General features: G+C 51.9%; 1 protein-coding gene across 2 annotated transcripts in view; it reads left to right on the top strand.

The window, feature by feature from the left end:
* ZNF536 (zinc finger protein 536) overlaps nt 1–18,122 on the top strand; it is a 379,333-nt gene that overhangs the window by 137,664 nt on the left and 223,547 nt on the right. For both annotated transcript variants that reach the window (XM_043599121.1, XM_043599120.1), the window contains exon 3: nt 2,941–5,112. In XM_043599121.1, coding sequence (XP_043455056.1) covers nt 2,943–5,112 — 2,170 coding nt within the window. In that variant the 5' untranslated portion in view covers nt 2,941–2,942. The remainder of the gene's footprint in view (nt 1–2,940; nt 5,113–18,122) is intronic.

Here is an 18,122-nt window from a genome sequence, read left to right as displayed (position 1 = left end):
GGTAAGTGCTGTGTAAAGAAGGAAATAAGGTGATGGGTAGAGAGAGGCTGAAGACGAGCACCTATGACAAGAGGGGCCTGGGAGTCTTTGTGAGAAGGGGCTATGTGAGTTGAGACCTGCCAACAGTACCTTTGCACATTCTAGACCATTGTTCCCACTGCCCCCCCCCCCGACCCCCGGCCGGCTGAGGCTTCAGCAAAGGCACCTGAAGTCCAGTTCCTTAAAAAAGATTTGTTGACTGAAAAAAAAAAAGTTCTTTAACATAATTAAAGCATTCCATATCCAAACCTAAGTTGAAAACTTCCTATATTCATTATTTGACAAATTGAGCTCTTATTTACCCAGCGTGAATGAGGGTGGGGGATGGTCTTCAACCTGCTGCCCCTCACCCAACCTGATTTGCAGTCTCGCTGTATTGCACATTCAGCCTCCCCTCCCTCCTGCTGAATTGGCGTCAGCTCATCAGCAGCAACCTGAAAATAGCCTGTCTTTCTGGATTCATGTCTTCTGAGAAGGCCAACTGGGCAGCTTTGGAAGTGGGCCAGCCATGTTGGCTTTGGACTTTCCAAACTTCCCCAGAGCTGTTGGGTGGAATTCTGAGCACTCCCAAGTGGCCTCAGGGTCATGATCTGTGTTTGCTTAGGAGAGGAGCCAGCACAGCTGGATGGAGCTTGAAGGTAGAGAAGGGGCTTCAGACAGGGCCCTGGGGGCTGTTAGAGTCCCTGCCTGGGATCTTCCAGGCACCAGTCCTGCTCTAGCAACTTCTGCACACAAGACCTACTCCTCCCCGCTGGTCAGTGGTTGCCATGAGCACTGGGGTTGGCCATTCTTGTCTACTAGGGCGTCTTACGTGCCAAGGACAGGGACTGGGGTACAGTGGGAACTCGGCAGGGTTGGTGAATGAAAGCAAAGCTCTCCAGGAGATATTAGTCCTTTCTGACCCATCTCCAAAATGGACTTTTTTATTTGTTGGTTGGTTTTTTAATTTGAGTGTAGACAGCCCACCAGAGGCAAAAAGGAAAGATGGCGAGTTGGTAGCCTTCTTTTCCTACAAGTGATCAGGTTCCTGTATGTGTGTGTAAATGTGTGCAGGTGTTCATGTCATGGACACAGTCAGCCCTGTACCATGGCTGCTGTGTTTCTCCCTCCTGCAAATAAACATTCATGTCTTTTCTTCCCTTCCCTTGCAAGATGGACTCACAGCCCCTGTCCTCTTGCCAAGGAAGCCAGGTCTCCCGTTGGAGACCCTCCACGCCACACATAGTCTGCCTGGCGGGAGGCCCAGGAGGCAGCAGACCCCCCCCCCCCCCAGGGCTGAATGCTCTTGCTCCACAGTTGAACTCTGTCCCCACCAGTCCCCCTAGGGAATTGCTTGGCCCAGGAATCCATCCTGACTGGGGTTAAGCGCTGCCCCTGGACCACCTGGCTGGCCAACACATGTAAACATTGGGATACAAAGAGGAGAGATGTGCAAAAACTGTTCCAATGGCAGGAAGCGAATTTGGACTCCTTCAGGTGGAAGGCAGATCTGGAAATAGAAGGACCCAGGCGTAGGTTCACTGCCTTTCAAAGCTGAGCTCCTCACCTGCTGTGATGTGGAGGGAGCCGTTCCTTCTACCCCAGCCCCAAGCAGAGTGGCCTTAGCGGTTCTGCACAGTCTGGGAAGGGGGCAGAGAGGAGCGTTAAAGGCAATTATGGAGACCAGCTTTGAGTGTTAGTGTTTAACAAACAGCTTTGAGTTCTAATTTTCTGCAGAACACATACTGCAGGTACAATTTGTACTCATTACTGTATACTGGGAAAGTTATTAAAAACACTCAAACTTGGTTGAGACTTCCTATGGTATCATCCCTGGATTTTAATTGGTTTTTATCTAGTTCTATAAAGGATCTCTTTAAACCCAATCACAGTCCCTGCCTGGGATATCATGCCAGTGGAAGGACAGAGAGAGCCCAGTAAATGGTGTAAGTCTTCACCCCTATCCAAAAATGAACAGTCTGGACGATCCACTACGATTCCGTCACCAGATAATTTATACTTCTTTTGATGGGCACAGTTACCAAATGACAAAATAACAGTGTTTCGTAACATAAGGGTTAAATCTTAATCTCTGAGGTTTGCAAAGCCGCTACTCGCAGTCTCCTTAAAATTTAATATACCTCGTTAATGCTTCCTTGCAAACACTGAAGGATTTTTATGATTATAATCATGTGTTACAGCACCTAGTACTGTTTCTAAGCAGCATACTAATCAGCTTAATGAGATATTACTGCACTTTTTGTTGACTAAAGCAAAATCCCTTTTATTGTTCTAAAGCCTGTCCTTTACTTTATTTTTTCCCAAAACATTATCTTGTTTTATTATGTACCAGTAAATATCATGCCATTGGGTTTTTCTGTTGGTTTTTTTTTTTTTTTTTTTTTTTTTTTTGGTGGTGGGGGGTGGCAAATCATAAAATAATCTCTTTCATCACAGACTGGCGAACGTTATTGAATATAGTAACCGGAAACAAAAGTTCCAAGGGAGTCTATGTGGTCTTGCGGTGAAAGCCATCCTGCTCCAAGGCAAACTTTGAACAGAACCAACAGGTGCAGGTGCCACAAGGGGCACAGGAGGGAAAGTTTAACACGTAGACCCGTGATTTGTTATTAGGTGTTAGAAGTGGTAAAACATTAATAATTTAAATGCGAATGAATAATTGCGGTCGGTAAATAGAAAATACAAGGAAGACGATCTATCGCCAAAACAAATTGGAGGAGCAATGCCATGTTGCGTAATTGGCATTTAATAATTCATCTTTTTATTATTGTTTTTGACTCTAATTCCTTAGCATTATTATGTGTAGGTAAGGCATGAATTGCAAATTCCTCGCCAGCTGATGCTGTTGATTCGCTGCGCCACGGTGCCTGGCACAGACCTCAACTCTCTCTTTATTTTCAGGGATGGAAGAAGCCAGTCTGTGCCTTGGAGTGTCCTCGGCGGCACCGGAAGCTGAGCCCCACCTGAGCGGCCCTGTCCTCAACGGCCAGTATGCCATGAGTCAGAAGTTGCACCAGATCACCTCCCAGCTCAGCCATGCCTTCCCCGAGCTGCATCCGCGGCCCAACCCGGAGGAGAAGGCCCCCGCGCCCCTCGATGAGAAGGCCCATGTGCCCATGACCGGCCAGCCCATGGGCAGCCAGATGGCGCTCCTGGCCAGCCAGCTGGGCCGGGACGTCGACACCAGCCTCAACGGGCGGGTGGACCTGCAGCAGTTCCTCAACGGGCAGAACCTGGGCATCATGTCCCAGATGAGCGACATCGAGGACGACGCCCGCAAAAACCGCAAGTACCCGTGCCCCCTGTGCGGCAAGCGTTTCCGCTTCAACAGCATCCTCTCCCTGCACATGCGCACTCACACCGGCGAGAAGCCCTTCAAGTGCCCCTACTGCGACCACCGGGCGGCGCAGAAGGGCAACCTCAAGATTCACCTGCGGACCCACAAGCTGGGCAACCTGGGTAAGGGGCGCGGGCGGGTGCGCGAGGAGAACCGCCTGCTGCACGAGCTGGAGGAGAGGGCCATCCTGCGGGACAAGCAGATGAAGAGCAGCCTGCTGCAGCCGCGGCCCGACCTGAAGCCCCTGCCGCACGCCCAGCAGGCCCCTCCAGCCCCCTGCAACCTGGCCCTGCCCGCCAACCACAGCGTGCCCGACGTGGCCCACCCGGTGCCCTCGCCCAAGCCCGCCAGCGTGCAGGAGGACGCGGTGGTCCCGGCCGCCGGCTTCCGCTGCACCTTCTGCAAGGGCAAGTTCAAGAAGCGCGAGGAGCTGGACCGCCACATCCGCATCCTGCACAAGCCCTACAAGTGCACGCTGTGCGACTTCGCGGCCTCGCAGGAGGAGGAGCTCATCAGCCACGTGGAGAAGGCCCACATCACCGCCGAGTCGGCCCAGGGCCAGGGCCCCAACGGCGGCGGCGAGCAGTCGGCCAACGAGTTCCGCTGCGAGGTGTGCGGGCAGGTGTTCAGCCAGGCATGGTTCCTGAAGGGCCACATGCGGAAACACAAGGACTCCTTCGAGCACTGCTGCCAGATCTGCGGCCGGCGTTTCAAGGAGCCCTGGTTCCTTAAGAACCACATGAAGGTCCACCTCAACAAGCTGTCGGTGAAGAACAAGTCCCCCAGTGACCCCGAGGTGCCGGTGCCCATGGGCGGCATGTCCCAGGAGGCCCACGCCAACCTGTATTCCCGGTACCTCTCCTGTCTGCAGGGCGGCTTCGTGGCCCCGGACAAAGCCAGCCTGAGCGAGCCCAGCCAGCTCTACGGCAAAGGGGATCTGCCCGTGAAGGAGAGGGAGGTCCTGGGGAAGCTGCTGTCCCCCATCTCCAGCGTGGCCCACGGGGTCCCCGAGGGCGACAAGCACTCCCTCCTGGGATGCCTCAACCTCGTGCCGCCGCTGAAATCCAGCTGCATCGAGCGGTTGCAGGCGGCTGCCAAGGCTGCCGAGATGGACCCCGTGAACAGCTACCAGGCTTGGCAGCTCATGGCCAGGGGCATGGCCATGGAACACGGCTTCTTGTCTAAAGAGCATCAGCTACAGCGCAACCACGAAGACACTTTGGCAAGCGCCGGAGTTATGTTTGATAAGGAGAAGCGGGAGTACGTGTTAGTGGGAGCAGATGGCTCCAAGCAGAAAATGCCTGCTGATTTGGTTCACAGCACTAAAGTGGGCAATCAGAGGGACCTGCCAAATAAGCTCGACCCTTTAGAAGGCAGTCGGGATTTTTTGTCACACGGGCTGAACCCGGCGCTCGACTATAACCTGCAGGGTCCCGGGAGCATGAAGGAGAAGCCCACCGAGTGCCCCGACTGCGGCCGGGTGTTCCGCACCTACCACCAGGTGGTCGTGCACTCCCGCGTCCACAAGCGGGACCGCAAGGGCGACGAGGACGGGCTGCACGTGGGCCTGGACGAGCGGCGCGGCTCGGGCAGTGACCAGGAGTCCCAGTCGGTGAGCCGCTCTACCACGCCGGGCTCCTCCAACGTCACCGAGGAGAGTGGGGCCGGCGGGGGGCTCTCCCAGACCGGGAGTGCCCAGGAGGACAGCCCGCACCCCTCCTCGCCGTCCTCCTCAGGTAGGCCGCCAGGGAACGTGGGGGACCAGCAGCTGGGACGAGGGCCCTCCCCGTCCAGGGGGCCTGGCTCCGCGCCGGCCTCTGGGGGACGGGCCCTGGCTTCTCTTCCAGGTCAGTCCTGAGCTCATCACTCTGACCTGATGGCATTAGGTGGACCGTGCCTTTCTGCCCCGCCTCCAGGGAAGGCTAGCTCTTTGAGTCTTTGGCCTTCCCTTGAACACTGGCTGCCGGGAAAGAAAGTTGATCCCACTGGGTGGTAGAGATGGTCAGTTGGCATGTTTGCCGACAGGCATAGCCTGTCCTCCCCTCCCCCGGCAGTTCCCTGCCGGGCCCTGTTTTACGCCCCGGCCCCCATCCGCCATCACCTCGTCTCTGGAACCCGGGAGCTGGCGTTTTGGCTTCATCCACGCGTGTGAAGGTGTGAGCTCAGACGCTCACCATCTCCCCCCACCCCCCGAGGATATTCCCACAGTTGTCTCATTTGGGCACCCCTCCCTCCCTCCCCAGGCCAAACCTGCCTCCTGTCCCCTTCTGAAATTACAGCGTGGCTCACCTGTCGGGCCCCTGTAACCTGACGAAACACATCACTCTCGTCTGATGGTTTAGAAAAGCACAGAGGTTTGAAACACAGATGCATGACTGCGTGTCTTAAATTGTACTGTTACACGGGCGATACAGCTTTGGGGTCTAAAATAGCAAAGCAGAAAATCTGTCATCAAAATGTCTGTGAAATGCTGAAGCTTCCTGGCCCGCGTTGGGGGGAAAAAAAACCAACCAAAAACAACAACAACAACAACAACAACAAAAACCCGCACTAGCCTAAGATAGCTAAATTAAAATCGCTACCTAACAGCAGGTAAGCTTGTTGCCTCCATCCGTATTTTCAAAGTCCCTTTCTAATGGATGGTAAATTGAAAGTTATATCTCTAGCCCTTTATAAAGAAAGCATCTCGCTAATACTGTAATCATTCTGCAGCCTAACAACAGAGGAAATCATGCCATAACAAATACCCTGTTACTAATGGCAACATTGATTTCTGCAATCAGCCATTAAGTCTAGAAAATGAAAGACAGTTTGAGGCACCTCAAGGCACTGCATTGCTCACTGTTCAAGGCGTGGCGGCACACTGTTGAGGGTCATTTTGGTAAAGTTTCTTCCCCTCCCTTTCGCTTTTTTCCCTTCTGGGTTTTGGTAAATAGTTCCGTTTCGGAAGCCGTGCCCTGCTATAGTTATTAAGTAGATGCCGGCTTAGTTTTTGTCTGTTACTGTCATGCGTTGGTATACCCTTCTTCTAGGACAAAATTAGTATTAAAATAAAGTGCGAGTCTGCTGGCTTATTACAAACCGGTAAAGAATTGTTAACACACATAAATCTGAACTGCACATTCCAGAGATTCCGATAGCACTTAATGCTGTTGCTTAAATACCCATGAAACACACTGTCTACTCCTGGAGTCCTGGACTCGTTTGCGATTTATTTCTGGTGAGGCACTCTGGAAGAGTCCGACCAGGAACGTGAGCCACCACGGAGGGGTGAGGCCACGCCGCGAGGAGTGACCGCTGCGCGGAACGTTCGAGATGCAAGGGAAGGGTGTTCAGGTTTCGCTGCCTGACAGCGGGGACTCCATAAAAACGGATCTCCCGTGCAGAGGCAGCAAAGTGCCAGGCGGCCCAGTGTCAGGAGGGACGATTTCCGGCCTCCTGCGAAGAGGTCCCCTGTTCTGGGGAGTGTCATCTCACTGTCTTTGGATCGGGGGCCTTGAAGGGGGCAGAAGGCAGAGGGCAGACTGGCTCCCCTAAGTTTTTGGAGTGACGTGGAGTTAACATTGACAGATTTCCATCCCTCTCCCAGACCTGCTGAAATGAAGAGGTCTCAGCAGAATATTCCGGCACCAAATGTTCGGCTTTATTAATGACGTGTTTACCATGTTTTTCCCACCTTCTGGCCAAGTGATAGCCTCATGCTATTCTATCTCTGTAGTTTCCATATCTGCAAATACTCTGTTGAAAAAACCCATTTTGCTTAAAAGAACCAACCGGGCTTACAACTCAAAGGAGAATTATTCTTGAGTTGTGGTTATCTTCTAGCTTTTATTTCCCTCATTGAAGTATTTTACAATTGTGAATACCGATTCTTTCATTTCTGGTTGACTTCTTTGTTTTCTTCATATTCAAATTAGACCCTTTCATAATTTTCTGACTAAGTGGGAAAATTGATGGCATACCAATACGCAGCCCAAATCAGCCGCACGCCTTAGGGCATTCAGGTTTTGCTGGGATTAGGACCCTTAACCCGATCTGGTTAGTCTTGCCTCTGATTTCTAACAAGTAGGACTTGTGTAAAGTGCGATTAAAATAAGCATTTAAATAAAAATCTTTACACAATAGGCATTTTATTATTACCTGTTAGAGAGAAACCTGCAAGGTGAAGGGGAAAGAAAATCTTTAAGCTCTTAAGTAAAGAAAGAAGTACTTATTAAGGCTTCTATTAAGCAATAACCACAAAACACGGTTTTACAAATTTCTCAGACTGCATAACAATGTCGCAAAACTCAATTTGCATCACTTGATTCTTGTTTTGTTGAAAACTGGGTCAGTAGGGCCTGAGAAACTATTTTTTCAGATCTTAACCAGTGAATTCTTCTTTATAAATCGCTGCTCTTAACATGATAGTAGTTCTGAATTCATCATAAAAAACCTTTTTACAGAGAGCCTCTTAGAACAGATCTCCAGAAGAAGGCTTACAATGAGTGGCAGGGACGTCCTTTGTTATCTGATGTAATTCTTTGCAAAGGAGGATTGGGAACGGAGTGGCTGTTTAAAAATGTCTTGCCCAGACCGAGACGAAGAAGGGGTCAAGTTTGCAATCAAACAGTTATTGCCGAGATGGGCGACTGTCACTGGCTAGGCTAATGTGGGATGCAGCTGTTTGTTATGTGAGCAAAAGAATGTTTGATTCAGTGAACATGTGAAAATGATTCCAGTGAACCAGAAAATGTGTTTGTTCTTGGGCTCTCCAAACTGCTGAGAACCAAGCTGAGGATCAACCGCGAAAACTAGGACCTTTGACAAATTGAGAGGTCATATTTTCTAACAGAAAATGGACAAAGCTAGTCACATGGATCACTTCCCCATCTTTCCCCTTTGTTTTATTTTTGTTGTTGTTGTCGTTGTTGATTTGACTTACCAATAATTTCACACCATCGTAGATGTCATTTCTGCCTCCGTGTACCACGCAAAAGGAAACTATTTGGAAAGCAGCAGCTTATAAATTTTACTCTTTTATGACATTTAGAAAGCGGGGCGGCTGTTTTGACGCTCCCTCATTTTTTGGCTCGCGTGCAAACCCTCCGATGGCATTAATCTCTGCATCTCTCCCCAAAACCTCGTCTAAGACTGTGCTCAGATTGGAGCTCTGCTCTGAGCCGGAAGACGACCAAAGTTCTGTTTCTTTGGATTTTGCCTTGGAAATCACGCTCAGAATAATTAAAACTTAATGTACTAAGAAACGATACTGTTCATTATATCCAACAGGGCAGTTACCTTCTGCATTCCCCATAATTTTGGAGAGGGGCTAATTGCAGTGTTGATGGTGGGAAAGGGGTAATTGAATGCGTTGACCCTCTGTTCATTAAATAAAGTCGGCTAACTTACGTGATCAATGGAAAGCCAGGGAGAGACGCAAGGATGAAAATATCGTTAACCCCTACTACTTCTGGTATAATATTTTGAGATGGTCAGGGATTATTTGATCAGCTGGGCTGGAAGCCTTGTGGGGTCCTCTTTTGTTGCCTGAGCCGCATTCCTGAAATGCTGGGTCTCCATCCTGTGTAGGCCCATTGACCACAGCCTCAAAGGCCTTTATCCGGGGCTCCCTTGCATTTAGTGATATGATAGATTTTCTTTCTTTTCCACCTCTTTTTCTGATGTGGCTCCTCCTTCCTGCCCCCATCCGTGATAACCACTGCCTGCTGCACACAAACAAATCGAGGCACCCCAAAGAAGGGGCGGGTGGGGGGGGGGAATAAAAAAGAAAAAGAGAAAAAAAAATTTAAGTCTGAGGATTAAGATCTTCATTTTTTTTTTTTTTTGCTTGTGCATTCCAATTGTTCTTAAAATATTTGGCAATGTCAATTAGTAACTGAGCAGAGTTAGCTGATGAACACAATTTTCCAGTAGACTGAGCACCCTATTGTTGCCGAGCGAACAGCAGATTTCTGAGGTCATTATCATTCGCTGGTTGCTTGGCCCAGCTGCTTCCTGCTGCAAAAGCCAAACTTTATACTGGAGCTCGGGGATGGCGTACAGCAACAGGGGGCTGGGAGGGGGAAGAGGGAAGCTGGCTGCAGAGCCGAAGACACTCATTATCAGCAGAGGAAACAGAAAGTAAAAGTTTCCAGGCAGTTCCAGGAAAACTGCCCTATCAGCCTTCTTCCTCCAGTTCCTCTCCCAACACCTTCAGCCTCCAGGCAGGGAATTCAAAGGACCCGGGACGCCCCGTGGGGCATCGTGGCAACTAATCTCTGTGCTGAGCCGAACTTTGGAAAACAATAATCCCATTTACAGATTTACTTAAAAATTGTTAACCCGATCCGAGGCCTGTGAGTGGTTCCTCATAGATAGGCTCCCTCGGTTTTATTATTATTATTGTTATTACTAAAAACAGAAAAAGAAAAAAAAAAAGAAAAGCACGTCCTTTTTAAAAGATGAAATTACTTTGTTGAAATTCGCAAACTTGAAGATGACAAACAGGGAACATTCTGTCATTTTCCAGAGGGAACTTTGGAGCAAATAATACTGTGAAATTCCTTGTAGAATCAACTTTGGTGTGCAAGGCTCCCCCTGCCCCTTTGCAGCTTCCCTTCCCCCCACCACCGCCGCCTTCTCCCCCTCCCCCCCCCCCCCCCCCCCAGTTTGGGAGCTGGTTCAGTGAGATGAAAAGCTGCACTTTTTTAAAGCTCAGCGGTTAAAACCGAGCGCCATATGCAGTCCTTCCATCCCCGACGTGGAAGCATGTACAGGCGGCCACCGTGTTTGTGGAGATTTACGGAGGCCCGGCTGCATGTGCTGAAGCTGTCCTCGGGCAGGCGCCAGGGGCCCTACCCCGCCAGGGTGATGCCCCCCACCCTGCCTAACGCACTGGCCAGACTTGGGCTCACTCACGAGTCAGGTGTTGGTGGGGGTGAAGGTCGGAGGGCCAGGTGGCCTCCCTCTGGTCTGTCACCGTTCTGCTGGGTCTGGGGACCGCGTGCTGGAGCGGTGATAAAGTAGACCCCAGGTGCCGATCAGATCATTTTCCTCCTGATCTAGGAGCCGGACGCCTACCAGCAGCTCCTTTTTATAAACTTCCCATTCGCTGCGTGCACTTTGATTATCTTATGTCCAGAAGCAATTATTTGGGAACACTCAGTACCACTCTGGGGCTTTTCCTGTCTGTCTCACCCCCTTGTTTGTAGCTCTAAATCCCACTTCCACGGGGCTGCCCGATGGCGCTGTCACTTAGCATTTCAGAAAGAGAGAAATTGTACTGGCTCTAAAAGTCTTCCAGTTGGGAGTGTGATATAAAAGATGTGTGACATAAAACCCCAGAAGCAAAGCCTCCTGGATGTTCCTGTAGATTCTCAGGACGGACACCGTTTTGTGGGGGAGGGATTCGATTGCTGGCCGCAGGGTCACTCAAGGCCTGCCCTCTTTGGCCCACTGCCTCACCTTGCCCACCCTCAAGACGGGCACCATGCTGCCAGCGTCCCCTCGAGTGCTCTAGGAGGGGTGCTGTGTTCCTGTCCAGAGATGCTGAAATGCTCACGGCGTGCCCCTTCTGTGTGCGTGTTAACGCGAGGAACGGACACGTGTATGTAAATCTAAATTTAATGGTAATAAGAAAAACACAGATTAGCTAAGGACAGGTTACAATGAGGCAAAGAATTAAGCAGTGTTCAAAACAGAGCATGAAGCATTAGCTGCGTGATCCCCATTAATTGGAATGGAAGGTTCCGGGCTTGGGTTCTGGCCACAGCCTCGAGAGTGTTGGGGCTGAACTAGCAGTTTGCTTTAGACGGTCACGTGTGGCCAAAGGCAGTCAGGTATCATGAGATTCTAGGAGCCACCTTTCCCCACTCTCTCGCTGTGCCTTTAGGCACCTGGGAACGTATGCCTGTGATGTCTGTTTGGGGGAAGCTCGAGGACCTCCTGTTCACCCAAACCCCTTCCCCCGTAGGTCCCTCATGCTTTGACTCCCTTCTGTGGCCTGAAGCCCGCTTATAAGAAGCACACTCCTGAGAGGGTAAGGCATGAAAGGCTCCTTGCCCTACCCCTCGGCCGCTTCCCAGGTCCGCCCTTCATGGAGAGAAGATTCCGGAAGGTGGCCCTGGTGTCTCAGGAGAGTGGAGTCAAGGGCAAGCTTCAAGAAGTCCCCCACCAGGGTGATGGGGGCTCTTAAGGTGGAGAGCAGAGGGAATCCTGGGGAGTGATCTGCATGGGGAGCCCTTTGCAGCATTCTGAGCCTGTGAGGTCAGAGGAGGGGGGAGCAGTTAGCTCCTTTAACTGCCGAGCTGTTTGGGAGCATTGATGGTAGGGGTGGAGAAACGCCTGCAGAGATCAGGAGATTGGATTTGTGCAGATAGCCCAAATCCGTGATGACTGGGCTAGGACCTTTGCCATCTGTGCCCCTCGGGCCTGCTTGCTGCCTTTCTGCGTGCCTCACCTCCCTTTGCCCCCCTGTCCTCTGTCGGCATCTGGAAGGCTCCTCCCTCCACTCGTGCACACTGGGCTGACCCACTGAGGAAGGAGGAGGGGGTGCAGAGAGGAAAGGGGGCTCACCAGCAGGGTGCGGGGCAGGTGGTTGGGGGCTCTCTGTTCTCCCCAGGAAATGAGCCTCGCAGCAGCTTGAAAGGAGCCGCGGGTCCCCCTTGCCTCTTCCTGGCAGGACGGGACTGCGGCAACATTTACTTAAGCTGTGGAGTTTGGCAACGCTGCCTCCGGGCGCCATCTGGAAAGCCCTTCTCAGAAAGCCGTGGACCCTCCCAAAAGAGCTCGGGGGAGCAGGACTTGGGCAGAGCTTTGGGGCTTTTTTTTTTTTTTTTTTTTCCTCAGGCAGAACCTGAGCCTGGAGGTACCTGAACAGGGCGTGGGGGGCGGGGATCCTCTGGAAGCCACGTACGTAGGTAGCTAACATAGGTCCCTCTTTGGCTGGCTCGTGGCTCGTGGCTCTTCGCTCTGCCGGGCCTCTCCACCTAAGTCCGAGCCAGGTCTGGTTTAACTGTTCTTTGTCGGGAGTGCACTCGATTTCCTGGGGTTGCGTTTCCATTTATTTATTTTGTATCGTGTTCTGCTTACTGTTTCACCTAAGTCCTGGTATGTCGTGGGTATGGGGTGTGGAGGCAGCCAAGGCTGTTCTGGTTAGTTACTGATCCAGCCCTGTAATAACAGGGCTTGTCAACATCATGCGAGAAAGGAGCGTGCTGCCTCCATACGGTACTGGGGAGACCGGCCCGAGAACTCGGAGGCTTGGCTTGTGACAAATAGGGCCAAGCTCAGCACAGAGATTGGCCACCACCCTTTCCCTGACCCACATCTTCAAAACAGGCTGCGGAGCCTCAGAACAATGCGCGTCTGAACACTCCCTCCGGCCACCTGATGGGCGGGCCGAGGCACAAAGGCTGCCGTGCCGAACGCCAGGGACACAGTCCCGGTGGGATTCGTGCGCTCGCATTCGGTTCTTTCTCCCACCAAGGGAAAGCTGTCCAGGGCCTGGCTTCTGGTGGGCCCCGTCTCCTTGTTGCCTTGGGGGTGAGCCTTGGGGTTTGGGATGACATGTGGCATGTGTATGAGAGAAGTGTGAGGCACAGCACAAGCTGACTCCTTGGCTGGGGTGCCCACTGCACCACGTGGGGGTCCGGCCAGGCCTTCTCTGGGGTGCCTGGCCAGGTGCTGGCAGGAGGAAGTGGGTGGCGGGTGGGCCGGGCTTTCGACACCCGGTCACTTGCTTCCAAAGGCTGGGGTCAGTTTTCCGCTTTTCCTGGGAGGCACGGTACACCTTTGGGAACCTTTCATATGTTTCCCTCTGTGCCTTGGGCCCAGAACGTTCCACAGAGGAGCTCATTCTTTCTCTGGTGGGGGCAGCTTATTGGACTGGAATTTCGGTGGCCCCCAGTTTTGTCTTTTTGTCTGACCTCGGCTCCCAGGCCACTTGATGTATGACAAAAACAGGACCCCACCACCGAAGCTCTCTTCTCTTCATTAAAGTAATGCTCTGAAACTCTTAACTCAGTGGTTGTCATCCGTGGTTTCTGGACACCCTCAGTTGTCTTCAATCATCTTGAGAGGCATTTTGGAGTATTTCCAACTTGCTCATGTTTGGTTCGACATCAAACGTACGCGGCACTCGTCTCCCTGAAGAACAAGACAGAGACGTGTTGCTCTTCGTTGCTACATAGATTCTGTTGGATTTGTTGCTAAAATAGGGGTCTTAATTTTTTTTTAAAGTAATTTGCCCTGAAAAAGTGAAGAGATCCCTCTCAAAGCCGCGGCGGGACAAACTACTTGGTGCTGTGGGAGACACCTTGGTGGGGCTGTGTCCCTTCTCATCTGGGGCCTGACCCTTCTGAAGAATCCCTCGTGGGTGACCTTCAAACCCTTTCCACCTGGTGGCCGCCAAGAGGGACGCTCCTTGACTTCTCTGTTGCCGTTGTGGTTGTCCAATGACGGTTTCATCGTTGGACGCATCTTAGGCATTTAGAAAATACGAATAAATAAAAGTAAAAATAACTTTTACATATGTATGCTCAACACCACTCGGAGATAATTAGCACATCCTTTTCCAGTCCCTTTTCTGGGCCTAGAGATGTATTTAGCAAAAAAAGGATTATACTGCACATAATTCTATATGCCATAGTTGTTACTTAAATATATGCCATGTATTTGTTGTGGTGGAAGATTCTACACGAGGATCAGCGGACTTTTTCTGTACAGGGCCAGATAATACCTATTATAGGTATGGCAAGCCATGTGGTCTCTATTTTAACTACTCAGTTCTGCCGTCTGTGGAAGTGTGTGATGCTCTTCCAGTAAAACTTTATTTACAAAAACAAGTGACAGGTGGATTTGGTCCCTGGGCTATCCTTTGCAGACTCCTGTTCTACAGTAATAGCTAGGCTTTTTTTTTTTTTTTAAGCTTCACACAAGTAATATATTCTCTTTTTAATGTTTATTTATTTGTTTTGAGAGAACAAGACAGGTGAGTGCGAGCGGAGGAGGGACAGAGAGAAAGGGAGAGAGAGAGAGAATCCCAAATAGGCTCTGCACTGTCAGCGCAGAGCCTAATGTGGGGCTCAGACTCACGAACCTGGAGAGCACGACCTGAGCCAGAGTGAAAAGTCGGACGCCTAACTGACTGAGCCACCCAGGTGCCCCTCACACAAGTAATATCTTCTTTGAGAAAAAGATAGCAATACAGAGAAGCAAAGGAAAAAACATCTACATCTGTAGAATGGTTTAGCCAGTCCCGTAACTGCAGAGCATCATACGACTTGCTTCCGTTTCTTTTTTTTTTTTTCCCCTGCACCTAAATCTTTCTGACCATCTGCACAATTATTTTCTCAGTGAGACTCCCAGAAGTGGACTCTCTGGTCACAGGCAGGCAACCCTGAGGCCGCAGACGTATATTACAGGGTGCTGCATCTTGAGTCTACTTCCAGCGCTGAGCAAGCTCGTCCTAAGGGTGTATTGAAATCTGTCTCCCTGGGGCTAGGTAGTTCACTACACCATGCTGCTCTGCAACTCATTTAGGTCATAAAATACTCATTTGTCCTTTCATTAATGTATTTATTCACTCAAAGGCAAGATGCTTATTAAGTAGGTTCTGAACCAAACGATGTGCCAGGTACTGGGGATGCAAAGATGCGGAGAGATACTTCTGGGCACCCAGGGGCCCAGGGCCCGGGAGGCCTGTCCTGAAACGGAGTGAGAGAGAGACGCACGGGAGGACCCATCCCACGGCCTGGAGGAGCGCCGACTCACCGTGGCGCCCCCGTTTGCTCCCGAGGGACCTGGAAAGGTAAAGGTAGCTTCTCTGTCACCTGAGTGACTCCTTTGGCAGGCCACTTTGTCCTTCCGCACGATCTGGCCAATCCGGCGACTTCTGGGGGAAGCAGACACCCTGGCTCAGCCCCTGGGTCTGGCTGTGAACTAGAGTTGGAATCACTCTCTTGCTGCGGAAGAGACCCTGTGGGGAAGTCCAGCTGGCGCTTTTGAGTTAGCCCCCCCGCCTCCCCTCCCCTACCCCCCTGGGGAGGGGAAGGTGGCAGGAGGGGGACCTGGGGAGGGGGGATTGGCAGCTTTGCAGTGGTGTTTGGTAGCCTGCCACCCTCCCCTGGTGGCCCGGAGCAGGGAAGGTGGCACCGGGGAGGGGCAGGATGGTAAAGGGGAGCGGGGAGTAAGGGGCAGGCTCCTGGCTGTGCCTCACGGGCTCTGATGTGCCCTGGGCGGGTGAAGGGCACGAGTCAGGCGGCAGTGTTGCAGCCTCCCACGGGTCCCTGCACATAGAGCACGTGAGAACACGTAAGACCCCTGCCGGAAAGAGTTTTACCCAAACTCCCCTGACTTCAGAACTGTCCATACCTGCCCCACAGGGGGATCAGGTGAGTCATGGGGGGGGCCCTCCCCACTCGTATGCCCAAATGTCCTTCTTCAGTAGCAGGAGAACAGGGTCGTGGGCACTGTAGAGAGTGCTGTTTTTCTTTCATGGGTAGTAGGGCATGAGCACAGACCCACTATGAGAACGGGGGGAATTTCTTCCAGGGACACGTCAAGCCTCAGTTGCCTCTTATTTTCTGTGAAATGAAACATGATAAGCGTGGCTACTAACCCGGAGACAGATGCGTCTTCTAATGTTTAAGGAACAGCTCGGAGTAGAGCACACACACTTTCAGCGTGGAGCTGTCCCCCCTTGCCCCCCAAGTCTCCAGCTGAATCTCAGCCACCTGCTGGGCTGTTTGTGCAGCTTGCTCCTCTTCCCTGGGCCTGGACTTTTTCATCCATGTGATCGGAGTGGGGTGGGGAAGTCTACGAGGCTCCGAGACCCCCCCCCTTCCCAAAACTTCCCAAGGCCCAAGAACTCAGGGAGTTCGTAAGGCCTGAGGATTTCATGAATTTCTTGTTGATATTTGCGTCCGAGCCTCGAGCAGGTGGCAAGGCCACATCATCCCTGTGGGGCTGGAGGCCCTGGTGAGACCGTCTTTTATTTCCTTTCCCATGGGGCACCTTCCCATTCGTTGTCTCTGTCTGAGGCCTGCACGCCATGGAGACAGAGTTTGGCTGCTGGGGTAGGAGGGCAGGGACCCTTACCCAATGCGACTGAAGGCTTGTTCCTCCATTCTTGCAGGCTGACCTCTCAATGGTCACAGGGAAGGGCTGGTGTGCTGGCCCTTAGGTGCTGTGTGGCCCAGCTAGGGCTGCTTAGCCTCTCTGTGCCTCAGTGTCCATAGTGCACTTGTCATTCTATAAAAGGCCTAGCACAGTCCCTGGCATGAGAAAGTGCCCAATAAATGTGGCCTGTGATTAGGGTTATTTCTGTACTCTACAATACAAAAACAAGTGGGTAAAAAATGAGAAACCTGGCCAGGGGATTGGTTGTTGGAAGCCACACAGCACCAAAGGGCTGGCCTAGATGAGTTAGTCTCACAGAGTCGGGCTGGCATTTGCCTGTGTCTCGAGTGAAACAGTGGGATCGGTCGGATTTGTCCCACTGTCATCACTGGAAGATGATTTGGGGACCTTATGAAGCAGGAGCTGACATTATCTTGGGAAGGCAGCTCCCCTCCTTCATGTGGACCACTACCAAGTGGTCCATTCTCTACCCGCTTTCCTCTTGTATTTTGTAGCCACAAGTGAATCCCAGTTCACAATGACTCCACAGCTATAACTACAAAGATTCAGTGGTCAAGTCACTGAAAGGTCTGGGGAATCGTCTGACTCTAAGTGATGCAGATTTCGTAAATGGTATCCCCGAGATTTCTTCTCCTCACGGTAGCAAAAAGGCTGCCACGGCTGAGACCTCACATCCCCACGCCATCGATTAAAGGAGCACGCTCTTCTGGAGCCCCAGCAGCCATCCCCTTGCGTTTTGTTATATCTTCCTGTATTATTACGCCCATTTCCGAATCAGTCACCATGGCCAGGGGCATGCACCTGGCTTATGTCAAGCAGAGCTCACCTTTGGGTGGGGAGTGGGGGAAAGATGAGTTTTTCCCAAAGAGATTTGGATGCAGGAGTCATGGAGCCTGAGCCACAAAACTGTCCAAAATGTCACAGCTCCAAGGTCCTGCCAGCAGTGGGAAGATTTGCCCTCTTGTTCAGGACGTCTAAAGAGATGTCTCAGCCTCCTGAGCAAGGTGGCTAAGGGTCTGTCCAGGTCTGCCCCACCCCTTCCCCCTGGGCCTTTCAGGGATGAGACCGTGCTGTGTAGGACAGCTAGCTCCTTAGTTATTTTCTCCACGTGTCCGTTTCTGTTTCTCCTCTCTTTCTGTGCTGTGGAGCTTCACGTTAGCCTGGAAATGACAGCAGCAGCTCCCGAAGTCAACCGTCCCCTATGTCCGCTGTGTTGCCCGGGGCTGTTTCCTGGGCACATCCCTGGAGGGAGGGGACCCGCCAGGAGGAGAAGGTGTGATTTCCTGCTCCCGAGGAGAACACGGTGTGACTTTGGGGAACGGCACACCCGGCAGAGAGCTGGAAGAGCGCAGGGCACCAGCGGTTACCTACACAGATGGTGGCACAGGGTGGCAGGGCCTTGGTCTGCCTTCCCGGGCGAAGACGAGCAGCCTGGTTGTCGGCTCCCACCCCCTCCACCTCTGCTGCCTCCTCCCCTGGCAGAAACATGGTGACCAGCGGAAAACGTGCACTTGTCTTAGGTCTGAAAGGACACTGTGAAGAAGGAAACTGCGGGTGCATGGTGACTGGGGCCATCCCAGGGGCCGGGTGCAGTTAGCCGCACTCCTGGGCTGAGCGGAGGGAG

This window comes from Prionailurus bengalensis, chromosome E2, assembly GCF_016509475.1.
Source record: "Prionailurus bengalensis isolate Pbe53 chromosome E2, Fcat_Pben_1.1_paternal_pri, whole genome shotgun sequence".
NCBI lineage: Eukaryota > Metazoa > Chordata > Mammalia > Carnivora > Felidae > Prionailurus > Prionailurus bengalensis.
This window is presented reverse-complemented; position numbering and strand designations above follow the sequence as displayed.